Genomic DNA, 24,164 nt, shown 5'->3' on the forward strand with positions numbered 1-24,164 from the left:
CAAAAACCCAAATTAAATATTCTATTGAGCATGAGGATTGAGGAAGAGCAAAAATGAAAGGAGATATATTTAGAAGTGAGGAATTAAAAAGCATTCAATCATTAATCATTATTGGCAATTTTAACCAATCTAGGCTAACAAAATTGCCATCATTATCATGTTTGGTAATCAATTTAGATTAATGTTTATGTTCTCTAATCCTATAGATTTGATGGACATTTTGGATTTAGTTTTAGAAAGTTGTTTTTGGATTCCTTTGTCCACACAGTATTTCTTTTATTTTTATATTACGTGGGCTAAATCGAATCTCATGCAAATTATTTTTTTAAAAAAATTAATGTACAAATCTTTCTTTTTTTTTTAAGGAAAAAATTATATAACCATGCCAATTGAGTTTGGAGTAAATGGAAAACAACATTTTTATATTTTTAGTGTATTTCATATTTTGAGTTTGTTAAATTAATAGATGTATTATATAATATATTAAAATGATAATTTGATCAAGTTGATAAATTAATTAATATCTATTACTTCATGAGCAACTATATAATTAACTTTACGGTAAAGCTGATTATTGGACCATATCAAAGGTGATAGCAGAAGTAGAAGACCTGCGATGAGCCTGATGAAAACGAAGAGCAGAAATTAAATATATATTGGAGAAAATAAAAAGATTTGGAAAACCACCTATTTCAACCTATATATTTAGTGAAATACACTTATTTAAACTATATATATATCTATATATAACCATTATATCCAATGTGGCCAACAAAATCTCAATGCAAATTTACTAATTGTTACCATGTTAGTCACAATCAAAACTCATTTAAAACAGTAAGCAATATAACATAGGTACAAAAGATGATTGAACTCAAAAGAGGATTCACTAGAAGAAAACTACCCTACAATGACAGTTATATATCTCAAAAAATGAATGGAAGAAAAAAAACTATCACGAAATATAAAATTTTGCTTTTTTATTAACTGTGATAGAATGTTAGGGTTAAATTTTTTTTCTTTTTTCCTTTTCTTTTCTTTTTCCTTTTTCTTTCTTTTCCCCATTTCCTTCTTCCTCCCCGTGCCTCCTTCCCCTTCTCCCCAGCCGCAACCGCCGCGCCTCTTCTCCTTCCTCCCGTACGCTGCGACGACTCTACCGTCTCCTTCTCCTTTCCTTCTCTTTTCTCTTTTCCTTCCGCCGTTCCCTTCCGTCTTTCTTTCCGCCGCAGCCCAGCCGCCCCATCCTTCCCCTTCTCTCCGTTCGCGAAGCAAAACCGCCACCGACCGACCTCCATTCCTCTTCTCCTTCCCGTTCGCAGCCCCGCCGCAAACCGTCGCCTCCCTTCCCTTCCATTTTCTTCTTCCGTCCGCAGCCCTGCCGCAAACCGCCGCGTCTCCCCTATTGAAGCCGAGCGCCGCGACCCTTCTCCTCTTCTCTTCAGTTCGCAAAGCAGCCGTACGCGTCCAGATCTGCCGCCGTCCAGATCTGCACCGCAAGACCGCGTCGTTGCCCTTCCGCCGCTGCCCGGTCCAGATTTGCGTCGCCGTGCACAGCCTCACCGCCGCTGAAACCGTTTCCGCGTCTTGTTCTGTTTCCGTCGAAGCCGAGCCACCGTGTGAAGCAGTAACCGCCACGTCCGCCGCTCACAACCGCCGTCCACCGATCCCTTCTCCTCCGTTGTCTGCACTGCCGCGCGACTCTCCGGCCGTCTGTATACGGTCTCTCCGTCGCACGTCGTCTCTTCGCAAAGCTACTACTGCTCGATTTCTTTCGCAAAACACTAAATGAAAAATGCAATTATATCAAAGTTGATGTCCTAAAGAAGAAAAGTAAAAGAGAAAAAGGGATTTGGGGGCGAAACTCCGGGACGGGGACAGAGGGCCTGAGAAAAATGGCGGCAAGGCAGAAAGCGGTGGCGACGCTGCCTAATCTAATTAGAACCCTTAAAAATGATCGCCGGAAGCCTGGTTTCAGCCAGCCTCTTCCGTCGTTGAGACGTGCCTTTTCACTTTACGATCAGATCAATCTCATCGACAATGTCCCTGAAGATCAGCTTCGTTTTCAACGGTACTGCCCTAACTTCTCCTTTTTGTCTTTTGCATCGATTTCTTTCCTCAATTTTATATCTTTGACTCTTTTATGCGGGGATTTAAGGTATACTGAGACGGGGTTCACTGTGAATGGAGTGGATTATGAGGGCAGCTTGCTTTGTGTTGGGAATTTGTTGATGTCTTGGACTCCTAAGAAATTTTCGGAAATTACGTCTGATAGGTTTGCTTTGCATTTCTTGTTCCTAACTTACAATACTCAATTTACTTCCTTTGTTCTTTTTGGTGATTGAAATGTTTTTTTTTTTTTTTTTTGCAGCTTATCTATCTTCCAGATTGTGCGCCCTATTCCAGGTAAAATCTGTTGTTGTGTTCGGAAAATGTGTTGAATTATTGGGCATTGTTGAAGTAGTTTTAATACGAGTGTCTAAAGATACCTAGATTTGACGTTTCTATTGAAATGTGTTTATTACTAAAGGACGTCTGTGATTTTCCTTGGCAATTGGTGCCCAAATGTTATATGGTAAGTTGTATTGTCCTGTCAGATTATTGAGGTGAAGTGCAAGCTGGCCCGCGACTGTGGACGAGTAAGGTTCTTGGACTAGTTTTTCTGTGCTTGAGCATGAGCAAGACTTTAACTTTATCATTCCTTTCCTTCTTTCAATACTGTAACATGTGGGGTAAGATTTTCACGTCTGCCTTAGACGAGGATATCTTGTGAGATAGTGCAGGTTGTGGCCTAATTGTTCCTTTGAAGTATCCCACAATACAACCATGCCTTAGTTTTGCTGTTTAAATAATTAGATTTTTGATAATTTGACTCGTGTACCTAGTTAAAAATGTAGACGGATCTGAAGCTTTTAAACAGGAAGATGATGAGGATTTTTTTTTTCTTCACTCTTTCTCGTTTTTTTCTTCCTTCTCTCTCTTTCGGCTGATAAGCAAGTCTACCCTCCATATACCTTTCTTTGGCACTCCGGACCGGTCTTAATACTCCATCCAGCTAGGTGATAGCTTCTAACCTCTGCCGATATTCACACCTTCCCGATCCCGATACTCTCTCTATTTTGATTATGCTAGAAGAGGGAAGAGGACCAAATGAGATATTTACATCAGCTAGCTAATGTTGTAAGGGACGTGTAATATGTTATAGAGGAGATGGGAGAATGAATCTAGAATTTGTAAATTTGTTATTGAGAAAGGGAGGAATAACATAATTAGAGTGGACTCGTAATATTTATCAATTAAAAGCTTCTTGAATATGTGAAAGATTTGCACTTTTCAGCCATTGAATGAATTACCCAAGACCTAAACTCTTGTTTCTTTATTCTTTCTCTGATTCTGAGATGAGGATGTCAAGTGTACGTTTCTGTTAACAAGGTTTATGGTTTTCTTTCTTAGGCATTCTTCTAGAATCTGACATGAGAGATTACTTCCATTTAAAGTTGAATGCATAAGCTAGCCTGTAAACCAAATATTCTGTTTATTTTCGAGCTCTGCCGTCATCATCTTAGTGCCGTGTATTGTTCATATTTGCTCTTTGCTAGCACATTTTTGTTGATTTCTACTGTCAACTGATTAATTTTCTTAATTTTAATTTTTTTTAAATCTTTCTTATTGTCAGAAATTCTAATACTTGGCTGTGGGAGATATACTGAACCAGTAAATCCTGAATTGAGGCAGTTCATTCGTTCCACTGGCATGAAGTTGGAAGCTGTAGACACGGTACTTTTGGTTTGAAATTATGTTGTTTGTCGAATTTGTCTTGATCCATAAGATAATTACTTTTCATGCATCTGAAAATCAAGATTTTGAGCTATCTTATGGGTCTGTGACTATTGGTGGGAAACAGTATATTCTTTGTTTAGGATAAGAAAATAGGTGGGAAAACATCCACCAACCATAATAGCCTCGTCAAAAGAGATTGTAGTGGGTTACTGTATTGTCTAGTTTGTGATAAGATAAATTAACGTGTCATCAATTCACCAGTAACATCCTCTTTTCCTTACAATCCCTTGATCAGATGGGTATTAAAGACTTTTTAGTGTAGGATATTAAAAACCACATGTTTCTTCATCAATAAAAAGAAAAGAAAAAAAAACCAACCCACATGATGTAGTGGAAATAGGATCTGAATTATAGGTGATATTTGAGAATGATGTTAAGTTCAACTGTTCAAGAACTATCTTTAGAGCCATATGTCAACTTTTGCTTAAGAAAGAAACAAGTGGGTTGTTGTTGAGTAAATTACCAATTACAATGATCAACCGGGGACTTGCTAGTTTAAACAGTGGGCTGTTTGGAATCTCGAATGGTCTCATTTTGTCTAAATTTAACTAGTTTTTGACACGATGGATAATTTGTTACTGTAGATCAAGTAGTTATCTGCACTCTCTCTTTCTCTCAAGGCAAATCATCCATGTCCAGCAATTCTCTTCATATCCTATGTATTTCCGTACACTACAAACCTAATCGATATTTGATATTTGAAAAATGAGGGTACTTCAGATATAGGGCAGAATTATGCACTCTACTTGGGAAGAGGGCTGTCTCTTCTTGTACAACTACTTTTCACTTAACCTTTAACCTCAGACCTTGGGGAGGTTGAGAGTACATGTATAGACCAGTTGACCTATGTTCGAGTTGGCATGTTTATCCTTAACAAAGCTTTGTTATTTGCAGAGAAATGCGGCATCAACTTATAATATCCTAAATGAGGAGGGTAGAATTGTAGCTGCAGCGCTTCTGCCTTATGGAGTTTCTTCATGACCCACCGCCCAGAGCCAGACTCACTCTAAAAATCTTCACTCTAAAAATCTTTCATTATATATGGATGGTGTGTTGGGGGCAAATGTTTGCCTTCCATGTAGTGCATGTGGGTGGTCTTATGCATAAGTCACATCCCTCTTTGAAATGTTGTTGTTACCAAGTTATTGTAGCTTATTTTAATTTGTTTGAAATCTTTGTGGGTTGCTTGGGTGATGAGGCATATAGTCTGCAAGATAGAAGTGTTCGGGCGGTTAAAGATTCTAAGTCTTCATCTTTGGTGTTAGAAGTCTATCATTTGTGTTTAGGGATAGTTTGAGGAGGTCATTTGTTCACGTTTTATTGATAATGGAAATCATTGTTTTGTTCGATGTAACTCGTGATTAGAGTGGAGCTATTCTCAACCGTTTATTATGTAGTTTTTTTTAATGCTAATAGTTCCCTACGTGTTAAGGTTAGTGCTTTTTTGTATCCTAATGAGAATTGAGATATGCCTTTGAAATTTAGAGAGCTGATTGATGTGTTTGCACAAGTTCATCTTACTAGGGTTGTGGTTGGTTGGGAGGATAATGCTAACTTGGCTCCATTTTTCTTTTTGGTATGTTCTTGATTGGTAGTGTTTGAGAGTCATTTACAACATAGGCATCCTATGATCCCTTAGGGTAGGCTCATTTGGTTTGGAGGTAATGATTTCTTAGTTGGTTCTTTGTAATCGTTTATTTATAGACTTGGGATCAAGTTCGATGATGTGTTATATGTAATGGTAGTTTTGAGTCTAGTGATCATTTTTTTTTCTTTTCACAAGACTGTTTGGGGTTGGCATACTGTCGTGGGATTGGTGTTCCCAAAAGCTTTTAGGTTGGGATACAAAGATTACTTGAAATTTGTCAATTTGGCTATATGGAAAGCATTAAGACATGATCTGAAGAGTTGCTTGGTGTGCAATTATTTATCATATTTAACATAAGGGTAATTTGAGAGTCCAGATGTCACTGTAAATCTACCCCAAGTTATTAATCTGTCTATTCGATTTGAGATCTTTCTATTTGTTGTTCTAAATAGACTACGATTTTCATGAGAGGATCCATCATAACTCTTCGCCTTGAGACATTTCTCCTTAAGTTGGGAGAGTTTTATTTGTGTTTTTTGCTTTGGCTTTTTAACTTCATTTGTTATATTTTGTTTGTGTTTTGACCTTATGATGGGATCCTTTTCTCTTTTTAGTATATTACTCTTTCAAAAATATGTATATGGTAAAATGCTTTGAAAGGACCCATTTGATAATCCCTGTTTTATGTTTCCAATTTCCTTATCTCTATGTTTAACAATTACTTTTTGTTTTCGATTTCTTGAAAATAAAAAAAAGAAATGAACTTGTTTCCGATTTATGGTAAAATTATTTTTGTTTTCGATTAAAAGTAGGAGCTTGTTTCATAACTAGGTCATTATCACTCAAGTTATTGTTTTAAATAATTTTGACTCACATCTAACTCAACTATACCCCTCTTCAAAATTAAAAATAAAAAGAAAATACAAAATATTGAAATTTACCTACGAAAAATTGAAAATTAAAATAATATATAAATCTAAATGCTATGAAATTTAACAACTAATAAATTCTTATAAAAACACAACAAAGGAAACCATTTAGGAAATATAGCAAAATATTTAAACGAATTTGGTTGTATTCTTTGTAAATAATTTCAATATTTTATTATTTTTGAAAATATCCATTTTATAACTCTATATTAAACTAATACATAAATAAAGGAAAGTTGACAAAAATATGATTCAGAAAATCATAAACCTAATATTAAAAAATTCCTCCTGAAAACTTCCAAATTGAAATTTAAAATAATAGATAATTCTATATTAAATAAAAAGAAACGAAAGTATATAATAAATAAAAACAAAAGAAATATAGTACAGAAAATGGATTCTTAGAAAAAAGGAAAGAAAGAACGGTTCGGGTGAGGTTGAAACCAATAAGCATAAGCTGAAGAAAAAGAATAATTGGTTGAATCTTAAAATAAAATTTGAAACACAACTGGAAAGTCACTTATCAAAAAGGTTCAATTTTAAAAAAGAAAATGAAAAACAGAAACAGAAAACGGATCCTCGAAGAGGGATGAACACAAGATTGAACCAATTGAAAATTCAAGTAGTTGGATTGTACAATCTCTTAATTTGAGAGTGAATGAATCATTACTCTAGTTATTTATTTAAAGAAAGGGAAAAAAAGGGGAGGATCCATGATGATCAAGTAGTTTGATTCCAAGCATCACCAACTATGAATATCAATTTTATTTTCAGTCATGATTTTATAACTTCATATGAAATAACCAAAAGGCTCTTCACAACCGATAATGCATAAACTATGAATTAAGTATTAACGAAGGAGAAGAAATGGAAAGTTTCTAATGAGAGAGAGAGAGAAAGAAAGAGAACAAAGAGCTTCTATACAATGTGTTAAAACATTGACTTTGTGTATGTCTTACTTGCTGAACTCTTATTCTCCATTGTTTATTCCCTCAAAGGACTCAATTTTTTTAATGAAAATTCGAGAAACAACTAACCCAACAACTGCTCAATTACAAGGTGACGTAAGTTTCTTCACATATTCCCTTCTTATATCATTCAACCTTCTCTTGTCTTCTTTCTAAACTGTTCTCTTCCATAAAATATTCTCTGATTCCTTTCCTTCTTCCCTTTCTGGGCAGTTTCCTCATCGATTTTCCGGTAACAATGATACAGCAAGCTCGAAAACTTTCTGAGGAGTACGAGATATCTGATGTTTTAGGGAGAGGAGGATTCTCAGTAGTCAGAAAAGGTATTAGTAAGTCAAGGAGGGAGAAAAAAGAAGTAGCCATTAAAACACTAAGAAGGATTGGGCCATCAGCTTTCTCAGGATTTCCACCAAATCGTAATGCCCTCAAGAGTGTGTCTTCCATGGTTCCTACAAGAAAGTCTATGATTTCTGATGCCTTGCTGACAAATGAGATTTTGGTGATGAGGAGGATAGTTGAGAATGTCTCACCTCATGAAAATGTGATTGATCTTTACGATGTGTATGAAGATTCGAATGGGGTTCACTTGGTGTTGGAGCTTTGTTCGGGAGGCGAGCTTTTCGATAGGATTGTGGCTCAGACAAGGCACACGGAAGCAAAAGCTGCTGAAGTTGTGAGACAGATTGCAAGTGGTTTGAAGGCTCTTCATGAGGCTAATATCATACATAGGGACTTGAAACCCGAAAACTGTTTATTTCTCAATCAAAGTCAGGATTCTTCCTTGAAAATCATGGACTTTGGATTAAGTTCTGTGGAGGAATTCACTGACCCAGTTGTTGGATTGTTTGGTTCCATTGATTATGTCTCACCAGAAGCTCTTTCCCAAGGAACGATTACCTCCAAAAGTGATATGTGGTCTCTGGGCGTGATCTTATATATCCTTCTCTCTGGGTATGTAATGAAGTTTCCTTTCTTTATTTTGTACAATAATTACCTGCAAGAAAAATACCAAAAAGAAAGATTAAGTTTCATTACTCTGCAGCCTAAAGTGAACTCAAACAAGTTTCTTTTACATATATAGGTACCCACCTTTTATTGCTCAATCCAATCGCCAAAAGCAGCAACTGATAATGGCTGTAAGTGATCTGCAATTATATTGTCAAATCGAATCTACAAACATATACAGGGTATTTGGGGAACTGAGTTGAGTTGTGAAGTCTAGAGTTAATATGTTGGAGTTAGGAAGTTTGTGTTTAGGGTGCAAAAGATAGAGTTCTTCGATAAATGTATAAAATAGAAAAAAAGAGGACGACGGAATTTCTAAATAAACATGTAAGCTTCAATAGTGTTTACTGTCGAAGTTGAGTTGGTTAACAGAAACTTACAAAGTTGGTGGCCAAACAACCCCGTAATGTAGTTCTCTCTCTATGTGACTTTTTGTGTGAATGCAGGGAGACTTTAGTTTCCATGAGAAAACTTGGAAGACCATTTCTTCTTCAGCTAGACAACTGATTTCAAGTCTGCTGACAGTTAACCCTCAGCAGAGACCCAGTGCCCAAGAGGTATGAAATCAAAGGTAACCCTCCCCCCAACACACACACACACACAGCCTTGAAACAATCTACTATCTCATTCAATCCAAACAAACAAAGCCAATGAATCTTCCATCTTTGGTCATTCACCCACTGAAAAATGAAGTCCTTAATGCTTCTCAAAAAGGGAAGTACAAAATCAAACCACTACAGGTTCAAGATAGAGGAAACTTCCCTTACACACATAACATCAATCTTGAGAAAGGGTGCTAAAAGAATTCCCCTAGTGTAGTTTGCTGAAATGCCTTTAAGTCTAACAAATGCTATGAAACAGCTTCTAGAGCATCCATGGGTCATGGGCAACTCAGCTAAACAAGATCAAATGGATGCTGAGATTGTATCACGACTAAAGAGTTTCAATGCCAGACGGAAACTTCGAGCTGCAGCAATCGCTAGTGTATGGAGCAGCACAATTTTATTGAGGACAAAAAAGCTGAAATCCTTATTAGGAACTTATGATCTCACACCCGAGGAAGTTGAAAATCTCAGACTCCATTTCAAGAAAATGTATGTCACCATAGTCAATTTAAATCTCAACCTTACTACAGTAAATGCAATGGCTTACAAATAAAGGATGCTGAAGAGATTATATTGTCACACTAACCTTATAACCTCTTTAGATAACAAATCACGAGAAATGGTTTGGTGAACAAGCTAACTTCCGATATTTGATGTTTAAGAATGTGATTAATTTGCGTACCTTGTAATATGCAGATGTGCAAAAGGCGACAATGCTACTCTTCCTGAATTTGAAGAGGTGCTGAAAGCAATGAATATGTCTTCACTTATCCCTCTTGCACCTCGCATTTTTGACCTCTTTGACAATAATCGGGATGGAACAATTGACATGCGTGAGATACTTTGTGGATTTTCCAGCCTTAGAAATTCACGAGGTGATGATGCTCTTCGCCTATGTTTTCAGGTGAGTATTCAATTACAAAAACACATGAGACCCACAAGGTAGACATACACAACATTCATAGAATAAGTCTGGTTTATTTACTGTTCTTTTGAATTATGTTTAAAAGAAAATCTAAATTCCAGCAAGTCACAGTCATTATTGATAAGGGCACATGTTTGATAGTATGAGACTCCATCTCAAAACCAATTGGTAATGAGAGGAGTAACTCATCTGTCTTATAAGGAGTGTGAGTCCCTCCTTGGTCTTTTCAATGTGGGATTCTCAACATATCAAGAGCATGTTTGGCTAAAAAAGTAGGAGCGGGAAAGAGTGGAAATTCCACTCCTTGTGTAGTCCAAGGAGTTCTTAAATCCACTATGGATCCCACATCAAAGAAATACCAACTTCATGACTTGTTAATTTTTTACAATACGAATTTCATGACTAAACAACTCCCTGGTCTATGCAACTCCACTCCTTTTCGCCTAAGAGTCCTTTCAGCATCACAATCAACTGCTCTAGTTACATTAATCACTGTTGTTCTCCACCCGGAAATAGTAAGAACTTGCATCTTAGGATTAGGAATAGTTACAGTATTGGAAGAATGAGGAGCATCTTATCCAAAGAACGACCAAATTGACGATATTCTCAAAAAAATTATGATAAGATAGTTCCTTATCTTGAAAAATGGTACGAAGCTACTTCATACCTTGCTGAATATATCACGTAGAGCTTGTGAGTCCCTACAGCACCACAGTCAACTGCTCTAGTCACATTAGAGATACGTCAAAACCTGAAAAGAACCTAAAATCGACACTCAATTTACTATGACGACGGAAAAATATTTAAAATAATAATAAATAAAATTAAATGAAAACCACCATCCATCCTTGCCTCCTACACAGTCCCAAGCTTTCAGCACTGAAAATGTTTATTCAAATAATACAATTTCTTAATTCTTACGTATCACATACCCCAGAAGCTTAATAAAGTGTGTTTCAATAAGTAGAAAAAGAAGCTGAGAAATCAATTACATAGTGGCTAGAAAAAAGGGTCCAATTCGAGGTTAAATATGACACAAGATCCATAAGAAGTTATATTATTTCTTTGAAGCTGAAAACCAAAAACTAATAATTAAATAGATAAATATGGCTCAATCACAGTTAAATTATAATACTCCAGTTTTCTTAAGAAATGGCCCCAAAAATTTGTCGAATGAAGTTAGAAAATCTTCTATGGGAACACATATTCTTCTAGAGTTATATTATACTCTATTTACAATTACTTCGCAGCCCCTTACTCAAGTATTCATTTTCAATGCAATTCAATATCTGAATGAGCAAGAACCTCATTCCCAAGAATGTTCTGCACATGGAAAATATTGTTACTGAATAAATTAATCTTCAGACACAAGGAAATTGAAAAGCTTTAACGTTTCTTATATTTGGTTGATAGATGTATGATACAGATCGATCCGGTTGCATCACAAAGGAAGAAGTGGCATCAATGCTTAGCGTAATAATATTGCTCCTTCCTTGATTTTAATTCCATTCTTGGTACCTGGTAGTAAGCCTTTTCAGTTGTTTCTCCTTAAGCATGATGACCTTCTTAATTTTGAGCAGGCTTTACCTGATGATTGCCTTCCAGTGGACATCACAGAACCCGGGAAATTAGATGAAATATTTGATCTGATGGATTCCAACAGTGATGGAAAGGTTACCTTTGATGAGTTCAAAGCTGCCATGCAAAGAGACAGCTCCCTCCAAGATGTTGTCCTGTCTTCACTTCGCCAATAAAGCTTTTTGCATGCACACCATCCACATTTCAGTAACAGATCTGGACTTAATTTCTATATTATGTTGTCCATTGGGGAAAGCATATTATCAGAGACGAGGGGCAGCAGAAGTATTATATGTTCAACTATTTGGATGAAATTCAATCATTTTGACTCTCTTTATGGATATTGGATATACAGAAAAACTCCAGAAACTTGTTTACCTCAATGTAAATTCAAAAACTTAGTTCAGCAAACATTAAAATACCCATATGAGCCAGTGCTTTGGCTCAAGATGACACATTTTACCACTATATTAGGAGGAGAACCCATTCAATCATTTATTTTTCACAGATCATCCAAAACAAATAACAAAAGCTTGCTTAGATTTCCTTTCACATGCTAACCTGCAATCTCACCTCAATTGAGCTGCAAAAGCCACTCATCTTTGTTTTTTTTTTTTGGTTCAGCAATATACAATGCAAGAAGATTTCTGGTTTTTGTTTGATAGTACTTTATGCTAATTGAACTAAGGTCATGTTGGCACAGACTCCTTATCTTTATTGAAGGATAATAAAAATGGTTGCCTCAGTCAGCAACAATGACCTAATCAAGGCAGCAATTTCATCATGGTTATGTTAATGCAAATGGTGGGTATGCCTAATTGATTTCATCTCACACATAGAAAGGTGAGATGATAGAAATGAATGTGCATAAGGTCTAATCTTCATAATTTTTAGACAAATATTAATTTGTTTCCATTTTTAGTCCCTCAATGAACCAAGGGCCTCCAATTCCGAAGTTTTGTTAAAGCTAAGAAACAATTCACTGATTAATTAAATATGAGAAATCCCAAAGGCCAATAGTCAATTACAAGAAAGATTTCCAATTGAGGAGTACACAAGATAAACTGAAATGATAAAAAAGGTGCTATCTTTGCACCAATAAAAAGCAGTAGACGAAACTGTATCCAGAAATGAGAAATCTATCAAAAAATGAGAAAGAATCCTTGAAATTACAACCATTGAGCTTGCACTAGAGAGTAAAATATTTACATGTGTACAGTCCAAGCAAATCAATCATTTAGCACCACCAAAAGGATGACCCACCATAAGAGATGGCAAAATATCAAAGATAAAACTAGATCCTGTCAAAAACCAACCAAACACTTCCAAAAAAGATAACTGGAGATTCCCCATCACACTGACAAATAATACACCAAAAAGGCGTAAGAGATATAATCTACAGTATCGACAACACCAAGACTAAGCTCCCGGAGGAAAAGATAAATCTTCTTAGGATAAAAATCTTTCCAGATAAAGGAGTAGAGGTGTTGGACATGTGGCTCAACCACCCCAACTAAATCCATCTGGAAAAAAGAGGTTTAATAGAGAAGGACAAAGAAGAATTCAAAGTCCAAGACCTAATCAGATATTAGACGCAAGCGGACCAATGATAAAATATAAGACAAAGAAGTACACTCAGTAGTCTCTAAATCATTAAGATTGCGGCAAAAGAGTAACCTTAGTTTCAGCAACCAAGCATTAGCCTCCAAAAAATCAGGTTGAAGCATTATTGCTTTCTTTTTTTAAGACTTATATTAAATGAGAGCTCTCTAACCATAGGCAATCTAAATATTCTGTTTGATTGCTCTCGATTTTTTTCCCTTTCCTTAATTTGTTGACAACTCCATGCAACAAGGGTATTTCTCGTTCATATTAGGACCAATCTCAATCAAGAGATTTTTCCTATAGACCTCTCTTCCCAATCTACCTTTACAACTTATTCTTTCATCTATCCTAATCTTATTGCCGTTGATTTAAAGGTGTGGTTTGTGCACTGTGAGTTGTGTCTTTTGGAAAGGTTTTAACTCCTCTATAGGTCTTCCCCTTCTCTTCTAATTTCATATCATTGATGAAATTGTTTCTTTCACAAAAACAAAAACAAAAGAAAGAAAGAACTATAAACTCAAATACAACTCAGACCAAACATCCTATAGCATCAGTTTCCTTCAACTTCAAAGCACTTGATTTATTCGAGTTTAAAGTTCTTTCTTTCTTTTGTTTCCTCTTAAAAAAAAACCAAACATCCTATTGCAATGAACTAAAATGTTGAAGGCAAGATTTGGAACCCAATTGCTACAGGGATGCCTCACTAATCAGCCTATATTGAAAGAGCAACTCCTTTTATTGTAAAGACTCAAGAAGCCAACTTCCCTTCCAACAATAATAACTACCTGTGTGCTCACTGTCTGTCAATGCATAATCTTAGGGAAAAGAGGTATGAAGAGCTAGCATCCACCCATTGAATCATAATCATCATTTTCTTCCATTGAACTTTTGAACTTCGAAGTAGAAAACCATGAACTCTTTAAGTCAACCTCCCCACATACACCCAAACCTAAATTGGGAATAAAAATTTGGCAATCTTTTTATCTTCTACAGTTGTAAGAAGAGCCATTTCAGTTGGAATCTTCCTTCTACAATAGTTTTTCTTATGGATCTTTTCGATTCCTGAGTACACAACTAAATAATAATAAATCCAAGACCAATTTCCTTCTACTTCTTATTGGATTTTCTTTGACGTCTAGATCATATTTATTATGGGTCAACGATAACAAAGCCTTAATTTCAGAATTATGGATTCAAAATCAAAGGATCTTTGGAGACCAGAACTTTTATTGCCTCGATTGGTTTGAATAGAAATGCTTTTATAGTTTCTTTATAATTATGAATTATTGCTTTATCTTTCTCACACCACTGTCCTTTATTAGCATCAGTTTCCTTTCATTTCTTCAACAAAAAGTTTTGTTTCTTGTTAGAGGAAGTTTTTTTTTTTTTTTTTGAGTGAGAAAAATAAACCAATAGTTCTTGTTAGGGGAGGGGTGAATTAAAATACCTACTAAAAGGCCCAAGATTTTGCATCAAGTTGTAAAATAATAAACTATTCATGAATTTTAAGAATGGATATGTTATCTTGTTCACTACTAACAATTTTCGTGTAAATAAGTCCGACTTTTGAGTTCCAGAGGAAAAATTAACAGAAGAAGGCATCTAAGACTTACACACTATATTGACAATGTTTGGTGAATAGAGGAGTGACAAGATTCTTTGTGGGACAAAATATGAGTTTGCCCATGTCATTCTGTTTGGAAGTCAAGAATATAGGATACTTGGAATATTTAAAAGTCAAGAGCATAGGTTATTTGTAATTTAATAAGTACACCACGCTCAAACATGAAGATATATAAGGTTATACATCTGTATGCTTTTAAACGCCAGGTATAAGCACAAAACCGATAAGATGCCTTTTTTATGGACCAAGTGTTAACACGCCAGTAAATCACCCAGACCCTTTATTACCACTCTACCAGCTAGTAAACTATCTGATCTTTACTAGCCAAGCATTGTGATAGAACACTGATAGAGTGTTTCTATTTTATTGATACCTTCAACAGAATTACAATATAAAAGAAGTAAAAGAACAAGTAAAAAAGAACCCTAACCCTCTGCCCTTCCTCTCTTTCAAGGAATGTTGCAGCCCTATTTCTTCACCAAATTCTTCATGCACTTCTTCCCTCCCAACTTCCTATTTATATCCAACTAACTACCAACAAATCTAATTACCTTTATACCCCTACCCTATATTAATCTAGGTATCTAACACATTGTCATCAGAGCGTGAAGTTTTCCAGAGAAATAGTGATGATTAAAAATTGGACAACTAAGAATGACCAAGAGAATATATATACATACTTATATAGCTTATCAAGTTCCTTCATGCAGTACAATGCATAATCGACTTTCCATAACTGAAGGAAATTGGAAACGCACTTTAGCAATTTATACAACAGAATTAGGGCACTAATAACTCATTATTATAGATGAAGTAATCAGCTGCATTTGAACAACAAAATAAAGACTACAAATCATTACCATCTGTATCTCTAGTCTCCTCAGTGCTTCTCTCATCTGTGCTGCCAATACAACTATCCCTATTAGACAATTTATGCTCCACCAAGGTCTCCTGATTAGTGACCTTCACATCCACCCACCTCTTGTGCTCATCCTTCACCCAATCTTCCATGTTTGCATCAATGGCTTCCGAAAAAACAGGATCTACTGCATCTATTGAGCACCTTGCTTTACAAGTCTCCAGTCTCCTGCTTGTGGCACAGGTGGAAGAATATAAAGATAATTCGTTCTTATATTTTTTTCAAAGCATACAAATCCTTAACCCAATTCTTCTGTAGAAATTGAAATCTGTAGGTTCCAATAAATTAGTTCTAGAGCAGGATGGCGATATATAGTTAGCAAATGTTATAATTTTTCAATACAATACAACCCAAAGAAAAATGATTCTACACCTAGTCCATAATGCTATACAGTATTGCCAATTTGTAAATGGAAGAGCAACAGTGCAGTAAGAGAAATTCAACAAAGATGAATGTAATGTCAGCTGGTCACAAAGTAATGGTGGTCACTTGGCTAGGATTTTAAATCCTAGGTGTTTTTTTGACAACTGAAGTACTAGGAAGATCATTCAGCTGCACCAAAAGATTAGTTGTGGCACATGTAAACTAGCATGAACACTAGAAATGAAGATGACCACGACTGAGATGACACAACAACACATCGAGAGTGGGAGAGGGAGGGAGAGAGAGAGAGCGACAAGATTTATTAGGTAGAAGGAATATCGTGAGCATCAAGGTAGCCTTAGTTCACCTCCTTTTTTTCTTGGGACATCAGAGAAATATTTGACCAGCTAAATTACACTTTACCTCACTTAAGTGACGAATTAGTTATGATAATGGACGACCAATCCTATAAACTTTTGATTGACTAGAAGACGACCATGTGATAAGTTCTCAGCTACAATTTACAATTTTGACGATTAGTCAGTAACATAAGGTCACTTGATGGTCCAAGCTTTTAACTATGGAGTATCATCAGAAATGGGTGCATTGGCTCAAACAAAGTTGGTTAGAATAATAGATTTCCATCTTAACTCCTCGTCTAAATAAAAGTGAAAAGTTTGTAAGTCCTTTAACCAAATGCTTTAGAAATTTAGAAATTGCTGAGTTTCATAAATTGTAGTTTGTTTTGAACTTCTGACGTAAGGAATTCACTACCCCAAATATCTCACAACTCACACCACCGTTTAGAAAGGAGAATCATCAAAATTAAATTGAAACGTAGTCCAAGATACCTCTCCTGGAGCTGCAAGTTATAATGAGCAAATGCAAGGTCATTCATCTTCTGCTTTTCCAGCCAGTTCTTCTTTAAATAGAGATAATTGAACGTGCTACATCTTTTACGACATTGTGTAATGCTGCAAGTCTGACTCAATATCCTAACAGCCAACCGTTGTAAATCTGGGTAATCACTTCCGTACAATGACCACCAAGTAGCTAAAATACAAAACAACAGACATTAATAGTTAGTAGCACGGTGAAATTCAGTACAGCATATTAGGTAGAAAGAAACCTGGGGCCAGTGAATCCCGACCATGTAATGCAACTGGCCGCCCAAAATCTCCAATGGCTTCCTCATAGAAATTTATATTGTTTGTAATCATGACCTGAGATGTTATATCCGGCTCTAAGGCTTCAATACAATCGAGTAAACCCTTTTGAATAACTTTGCTGGATAAGAATGTAGGACTATAGAATATCGACGGGTTTAGGTAGTATGCAGCCACATGAAGAGAGCTCTGAAATTCCTTCTGTAAAACATGGTCAATGGCTTTCAAATATGGCAAGTACACAGATCCCTTCTGGTTGAAAGCGAGCATGACACTGCTCTTTGTTTTTTCAAATGCATCATATATAAATCCAGCAGATGGCTTCTCCTCTGATTCAAGAAATTGCAACACAGAAAGTAATGGTTTTGTTCCCATTGTAATATGATCACACTTCGACCAGAATTGTGGATCTGCAGTGATCTTTGTCACCTCAAGTCCAGCCCCATACTGTGACAAATCTGACTGCATCCAAGCATCACTAGTGAATGTCTGATGAAGATGGTCCTTCAAGGACAAAATATTCTGCAGAGTCAAGAAGATGGAGAAATATCTTGTAGATGCAAGGTGAATAATTTCTCTTCCACCATTTCTCTTCTTTATTTGGTTTAGGACCCAGACATTGTTGTATATGAACTGAACCATCCTTTTCGCTTTCCCAACAACCTCTTTTACTTCTACCATTTTTTCAATTTCCTCAAGGATCAACTCCACACAATGTGCAGCACAAACACTTGAGAAAAAGGTCTTGTATTTTTCCACCAAGAGTATACCAGCAGCTTTAAACAAGGGAGAAGTATCTGTCACAAAATTGACTATATTCTTCGGTCCAACTTCTTGAACAATGGTGTCAAATAAATTTAGAAGGCCCTCAGCTGATTCTGAAATTTCAGATAAATCAACAGATTTAAGGAACATGGTACCCTTGGAACAATAGACAAAAAAGTTTATGACTACAGAACCAGTTCTATCCATCCACCTATCAACCAAGACTGAGCACCCAGTAACCTCCCACGATTTTCTCAACTCTTCAACATATTCTCCAACATCCTGGACACTTCTGTCAAGCAATTTGCCCATCAAAGAATGATAGGTGGGCATCTTATAACCAGGGCCTACAGCAGCAATTGCATCAGCCATTTGTTGGAAATATTGTGAGTTCACAACAGTGATTGGTATACCCGCTTGGTATACAAATTTGGCAACAACCATATCAGCTTGTTCTATGCTTTCTATCTGGGCAGTATTCTGGTTAACGGATTGAGTAACAAAAGATGTTGGAAGATGTTTCTTTTTCCTCTTTGCTTCCTTAGTAACTCCTTCCTGTACCTCCTTTGCCTTTCTCCGCAAAGAGTGTCGACGTGAATTCTGAACCCCGTGTGTCCCATCATTTATTTCTTCCCTACTTGGAAAGCACGATACTGCATTCTTGCTACCATTCTTCTGCCGTTTCAGCTTCTCCAAAACTTTAAAACCTAAAAGTTGTTGAATCTGCACTTTAACTTCTTCTGGAACTTCCTCACATGGAGCTACATTTCCCCTTTCCCCAGCTAGATGTTGCTTTAGTCTGGATATGCCACCCCCAAGCATAACTTTATTACAGTATTTGCATTTGATCTTCTGGCGACCTCCATTGACCATAATTCCATGAGCCCAACCAGGATCAGAAGCTCGTGGAGGTACCATTCCCTGTTTAAGATGTTCGGTTACTCATAACTGTAATGTGACTTACTTCTTATTTAGAGGAAACTCAATGAACTTTAAAACCTTCTTAGTGAAACAAGTTGTGCCTGCTAGTGCAAACAGGCTCCCACACTTGCTTTTCCTTGAATTTCATATCAGTGAGAAGCTCCTCAAACTCCACCTCTGGATGTTTATAACCTGACTTATCCTGATGAATCAAACGCAAGGAATAGTTCTAAATTGAATAACTAAAAGATAAATCTAATCATACTAATGAGCTAGTGTGGTATATTGAATTCTTGAAATCACGTGAATCAACTATGATTGATGTCAATTTTTTTAGATAGAAAACAAAGGAATAAATTCAATCATTAGAAGAAAAAAGGGTGCAAAATGCCAACAGCCTAAGGGCTGGGGGATGAAGAGCCCCCCCACCTGATGAACTACAGAGAGCAGCGCTGTCCAAAATAATCAAATAAAGAGGGATATTTTAAAAAATCAAAAATCAAAAGATTGGTGTAACCAGTGTGGATGATGACCAAGAATTCAGAGAAAGCATCCTACCAGTCTGAAATATCGAAAAAAGAAAAAGCTTTTAGGAGACCATTTTTTCCCAGTTTATTGTATTGAATCTTATCATGACCAGAGTCATATTTGCAGACGTTTACTTTCAAATTGAAGAAGAAAAACCTGAAAATATAGCTGTCATTCTACACCAAACAACAAATTATTTCCATTTAAAAAAATGATGGACAATTAATATATACAAAGTGGAACCGGGAATTGGCATATTCAATTGCAACACTTAGGAACTCAACATGTTTTCTTTGTGAGTTCTTATAACATCTGCCTCCATTACAGCGTAGCTCTGTTATATGACATGATCTGAATGTTTCCAGGGTCCATTGATATATTAGTACTCCTAAACCTACCCCCCCCCCCCCCAAAAAAAAAAACAAAAAAAGAAAAGAAAAAAAAAGGTACTGTCATAGTGTCAGGTCTTGTAGCATTGCAAATGACATAGCACACAAGTACAACTATGATAATATGCAATCAACATGTCTCAACTCTCAACAAAGTCTATTCAGCCCATATTTATAATGCGATAGGAGCAGATTGTTGCATGCTTCAATCAATTAATTTGTAGATTAAATTTATAACTGAAGGTGTCTGCAAACGTACGTTAGAAGCATGGCTCCAATGCGCAAGTTATTTTTAATAAAATGTAGCTTACTTGTCTGACCAGTCTACGTTCAAGATTTGTTGGCCCCTTTGGCCATTATTTCTTATACAAGTTTACGGGCTTGTGTTGGATTATGACTTCACTTCACCTTATGGAATTGCTTCATCCCATTAAGCAATTCGAGTAAGATTTAATCACACAAAGAAATTTAGCTTTTTTAAAGTAAAAATAATAAACCCAAATCGTTACCGAGTGAGCAACTGAGCAAATTTGTGAGTTCGATGCTTTCCCCAGGAGAAACCAAACTCAAAATAACATAAAACATAAGCTTAAAAGTTGAAATTTTACTAACTATATGATCAAGTTTCCCAAAAAAGAACAAATGAAACAAGTGTTCATTGCCTCGCCATACTTCTAAATTACAATTATATTAAGCAAAAGATGGGGAAAAAAAGTTCATAATCAGTAACCAAATGAATGACAAACAAAAATAGAGAAGGAACGTTCATGTGCAGAAGAAATTCAAATAAACTAATGGCTATACAACAAGCAGCACGGTAGCACGATTAAGTTCAAACCAAGTTAAGCAAAGATCAAAAGTACATTCGCAAAAGAAAATTTCCCGAGTGGAAAATCAGTGTTCTTCATTTTCCAGCTACGAAAAAACATCAACTTTCAACAATGTCGGAAAATAAGTAAATGGAAATTCAGCTCACCTACTCACTCCATAGCTAAGGAACTCCGGAATAAAAAGCTAAATCCGAGATATCGGACGAAATGGTGGGAGTGGGAGCGGAATCCGGCCAAGCATTTGAGAACAGAAACAGATCGATGGAGGTGAAGTGAAAGATGAAACAATGAATGTGAATGAGAATAACGTACTTTCCTGCCGAAATATCGAGGCTCGGATATCGCCAATAAATGGGTATGGTGAAAGAATCGTTTCGGATAGCTTTATGGTTTCCGAAATGATGAGACGAGAGATAAGTTTCTCGGGTTGAAGTTGAAGCCGAAGAACACGAGATAAGACTCCGTTTTAACTCTTCACAAACTCACACCTATACTATCCTTTCACCTACCTCTTTTCTTTCTTAGTCTTTTTAAGGTTAAATTACAACTATGCTCTTACCCTCTATTTCATCCATACAAAAATAATTAAACTTTTAACTTATTTACTAATATGGTCAAATCAAAAACAAAATTTATTTTACCCTTGTAAATATTGATAGGTTATTTAGTTTTATATTTTATAAGTAGTTCGCTGAAAAACAGAAGTAAGTGTGTCAATGATCACAACTCAAAGTTACCCCGAGAGATGCCCTTAAGCTAAAAAACATAAACATTGTGTAATATGATATCGGGTTAAGGTTGTCCCGAGATGTCCCTAAAAGCAAAAACTAAAAACTAACACCTAGACACTTTTTAATCATTTTTAAGAATACATCTTAGCCATAAATTGAAGAAGGTGACCAACATGGAAGCTTTTCCATCACTTTTTTGGGGGTTAAACTAATTTTTTAGGGTTAGTCATTTCTCAGTCGATGTATATAAGAAAATTATTGAATTTTTTTCTTTAGCAAGATGTGTTCAACCTCATGGCTTCTTCCTACAATAATAGACTTTGTCAGAGGATTGAAAGATTTTTTCTGTGTTGAACATTGGTCTATTAAATTACAGAGGTTGTTGGTTGACTTGTTTGATAGACGCATCATAGGACTTCATTAAAGCTAACACAAATATAATGTTAGATTAGTTTAAAGTTCCATTTTAAATCCTAGAAGGAAGAATATCGTGGAATTTTCTAAACAAGAGCTCCCTTTCATGGCTTCCTTCGATCGCAGGCAAAATGGCATCATCAAATGACCTTGTAAAGCGTACGACAATCTCCATTTCTTCAAGGTTGTTCTTGTTGATGCTCTCAAGGAACAAAAGTTTGTAAGCAAAAATTATTCTAATATTCAAAGTCTTTTTGCTACGTTGTTTAGCTTCTTTGCCTTTTTTTTAAAAAAGAATGCACTCTTAGAGTGATGGGACACTCAGTCGAGAAATTTCCTTCAAAGAGGTTTTTTAAATTTGGGAAGAATTTTGAGGTCGATCTTGTTTTAAAAAAAAAATTACGAGTTTTCTCGTAAAAAAATAAACGTTTAACTTTTTTTCTTAAAATTTACAATCATTTGTCATTGAACTTATTCAATTGTACCTAATTTTTTCATTTAAAAAAACCCACTCTTTTAAATTAAATTACAAACTTAGTATATAAAACTTGTGAGTTGATTAGATCCTACATCCCAAAATGTCTAACAACCCCTGAAATTTGAGTTTCAAGTCCAATAAATTTTTAGTTTTAGTAGGAATTCAAAAATTAGAACATTACTGTAAATTTTGAATAGATTTTTTTATGGCTAAGTTGGTTCTAAATTACCACATGAACAACGACAATTTTTTTATGTCAAGTTATAAATAACGGTGACATATTTACAACGTCAATACAAGTGCATTAATAACAATATACCGGTGTTATTACACATATTTAACAACACTTTTTTTCAAAGTTATCATTAAATAGCCTATCTTGACAGATGCTTCAAGGACACAAAGTTTGCGTTATTAAATACCATTTTTATAGTAGTGCAATTTGTTTTAACAACAAACTAATAAACGAAGAGAAGCTTTGATACTTATCTATACAAGCAATGTTTAAAGGAATCCGTAGGTTAAGAATCAATGGATAGTAATTGTTGCCTAAGAGGGAGATAGAGACATATAAGATGTTTAATTATGTTGTGTGTTTTACTCACCACGCTTAAGTGCATTTTACATTCTTTATGTGTGAATGTTTCACGTGTGCTTAAGTAACTGATTGCATATTACGATTGTGGATATAATCGTTCGTTATTTTATATGCTCTAGCTCTATTATATCTCGTCAAAAACTTTTATGTAAGACCTTCGAGTCTAAACTACTCATGAAGAATCACATAAAACTTTTCTATCTTAACAAAGTAACCATCTTTTAAAATCCAATGGGCGTTATCGATTATTCGATATTAATTTGAGAATTTGCAGCAGGACCATGAATCCTTACCAATTAAGTACTATTGTAAACTTTATTATGTCAAAACTTGGATGTAAAGTGATCAGCAAATGTCACCTCTCCTGTAGAATGAACTTAAAGAGTGATTGAAATTTCAAGTAGAAATGAATCAAGATTGAGCGGTTGTTATGTGACTGGGAGATAAGACAAGTAAGGCATTTACTTTGGTTATGCTATTTAGACTCACCAATGTCACCTCATTCTTCCATAATGAGCTATTTCATCTGTACTCAAAACTAGTTAGGATGAAAATTCTCCACTCATAACTAGCTCCATCCAATGGACGAGGACAACAATTCAGAATTGAGGGCCACTTCTTCCTATCACATCCATTCCTATCACATCCATTCTCGGTGTGATCCAACATTCACGAAATATGTCTTTTCTACTTTTAACATTATTTTTCTTTCTTCTTTTAGAATAAGTGAGGTAAGAAATCAAACCTCATATCTCAAAGTTGACGGTACAAATTTAAGCTAGTTAAGTTATACTCTTGTTGGCAACTCCAATCTAACTGAATAAAAACAACCCCTACGTTATATACAGGAGATAATAAGCACAAAAGGTTTTATTTTGAATATTTGAAAAACCTTTGAAGTCTAAAAAGTTCAAACCATGGGTAAAAAAAAGACTTGAAAGAACATATGGTGGTTCGACATCTTACCCAATTCCATGTTAATAAGGCCCAAAAGTAATGTAATGCATTGACGACTTACAAGACTTTCTTTTATTCAAATAATTGTAACAAAGGCAAGGTATACTAACACAAACAATTATTCCTGTGTTGATCGTTTCATCGAAATGAAGTAATGTATTGAAAAACTTTGTTTTATGCTTACACGTTATTTATATCAGTCCAGACCAATTTAACGTTTCTAATTAAATTAAAAACCAAAAGTTATCTAAACAAACACATACAAATGACGCTGCTAACTTTTATCATAAAAAATTCAAGGACTAACTTGGAAGACATGGAGCGCACACGTAGTAAAAGAAATTAACCTTTCATGATTTTCTTTTATTTTTTTATAATATTGCAAGTGTCCAAACCAACTTATTGACACTTCCCTAACTTGTAAATGCAACAGTTGACCAT

The 24,164-nt window shown here is 35.5% G+C and overlaps 3 protein-coding genes across 15 annotated transcripts; 2 read left to right on the forward strand and 1 right to left on the reverse strand.

The window, feature by feature from the left end:
* The first annotated feature begins 1,051 nt into the window (after window positions 1-1,051).
* On the forward strand, window positions 1,052-5,273 carry LOC116404567 (NADH dehydrogenase [ubiquinone] 1 alpha subcomplex assembly factor 3-like). Its single transcript, XM_031887430.1, has 5 exons — window positions 1,052-2,068; window positions 2,156-2,272; window positions 2,369-2,403; window positions 3,674-3,774; window positions 4,732-5,273. The coding sequence occupies exons 1-5, from the start codon at window positions 1,893-1,895 to the stop codon at window positions 4,816-4,818; spliced, it is 516 nt and encodes a 171-aa protein (XP_031743290.1). The 5' UTR covers window positions 1,052-1,892; the 3' UTR covers window positions 4,819-5,273.
* Window positions 5,274-7,530: 2,257 nt separating this feature from the next.
* On the forward strand, window positions 7,531-11,995 carry LOC116404655 (calcium and calcium/calmodulin-dependent serine/threonine-protein kinase-like). Its single transcript, XM_031887877.1, has 7 exons — window positions 7,531-8,273; window positions 8,404-8,458; window positions 8,774-8,884; window positions 9,189-9,421; window positions 9,629-9,836; window positions 11,271-11,330; window positions 11,438-11,995. The coding sequence occupies exons 1-7, from the start codon at window positions 7,561-7,563 to the stop codon at window positions 11,609-11,611; spliced, it is 1,554 nt and encodes a 517-aa protein (XP_031743737.1). The 5' UTR covers window positions 7,531-7,560; the 3' UTR covers window positions 11,612-11,995.
* Window positions 7,548-21,037, reverse strand: LOC101215032. 13 transcript variants are annotated; one of them, XR_004217647.1, is made up of 11 exons: window positions 20,692-21,035; window positions 17,076-19,000; window positions 16,798-16,999; window positions 15,525-15,751; window positions 11,536-11,613; window positions 11,376-11,455; window positions 10,525-10,608; window positions 9,615-9,824; window positions 8,412-8,467; window positions 8,152-8,316; window positions 7,548-8,069 (listed from the first exon to the last, which is right to left on the reverse strand). XR_004217647.1 is itself a non-coding variant. In XM_031887876.1 (5 exons), exons 2-5 carry the CDS (start codon window positions 18,793-18,795, stop codon window positions 11,597-11,599), a joined length of 2,166 nt encoding a protein of 721 aa, XP_031743736.1. In that variant the 5' UTR covers window positions 18,796-19,000; window positions 20,692-21,035; the 3' UTR covers window positions 10,930-11,596. The 13 variants fall into 13 exon arrangements, 1 of the variants encoding a protein (XP_031743736.1); XR_004217646.1 differs by having other exon boundaries at window positions 10,525-10,619; XR_004217638.1 differs by lacking the exons at window positions 11,376-11,455; window positions 11,536-11,613 and having other exon boundaries at window positions 7,548-7,771; window positions 7,853-8,069; window positions 10,525-10,619.
* Window positions 21,038-24,164: the final 3,127 nt, after the last annotated feature.

This window comes from Cucumis sativus, chromosome 6 (genome assembly GCF_000004075.3).
Source record: "Cucumis sativus cultivar 9930 chromosome 6, Cucumber_9930_V3, whole genome shotgun sequence".
Classification (NCBI taxonomy): Eukaryota; Viridiplantae; Streptophyta; class Magnoliopsida; order Cucurbitales; family Cucurbitaceae; genus Cucumis; species Cucumis sativus.

Excerpts from the sequence above, each read along its gene's own strand:
- LOC116404567 (XM_031887430.1), top strand. The coding sequence starts at position 1,893 with ATGGCGGCAAGGCAGAAAGCGGTGGCGACGCTGCCTAATCTAATTAGA. Across the intron at positions 2,404-3,673 it reads GATTGTGCGCCCTATTCCAG|AAATTCTAATACTTGGCTGT; the intron begins GTAAAATCTGTT and ends TCTTATTGTCAG. Across the intron at positions 3,775-4,731 it reads AGTTGGAAGCTGTAGACACG|AGAAATGCGGCATCAACTTA; the intron begins GTACTTTTGGTT and ends TGTTATTTGCAG.
- LOC116404655 (XM_031887877.1), top strand. The coding sequence starts at position 7,561 with ATGATACAGCAAGCTCGAAAACTTTCTGAGGAGTACGAGATATCTGAT. Across the intron at positions 8,274-8,403 it reads TTATATATCCTTCTCTCTGG|GTACCCACCTTTTATTGCTC; the intron begins GTATGTAATGAA and ends TTACATATATAG. Across the intron at positions 9,837-11,270 it reads CTCTTCGCCTATGTTTTCAG|ATGTATGATACAGATCGATC; the intron begins GTGAGTATTCAA and ends TTTGGTTGATAG.
- LOC101215032 (XM_031887876.1), bottom strand. The coding sequence starts at position 18,795 with ATGGTACCTCCACGAGCTTCTGATCCTGGTTGGGCTCATGGAATTATG. Across the intron at positions 17,000-17,075 it reads TCGGGATTCACTGGCCCCAG|CTACTTGGTGGTCATTGTAC; the intron begins GTTTCTTTCTAC and ends TTTGTATTTTAG. Across the intron at positions 15,752-16,797 it reads AACTTGCAGCTCCAGGAGAG|GAGACTGGAGACTTGTAAAG; the intron begins GTATCTTGGACT and ends TGCCACAAGCAG.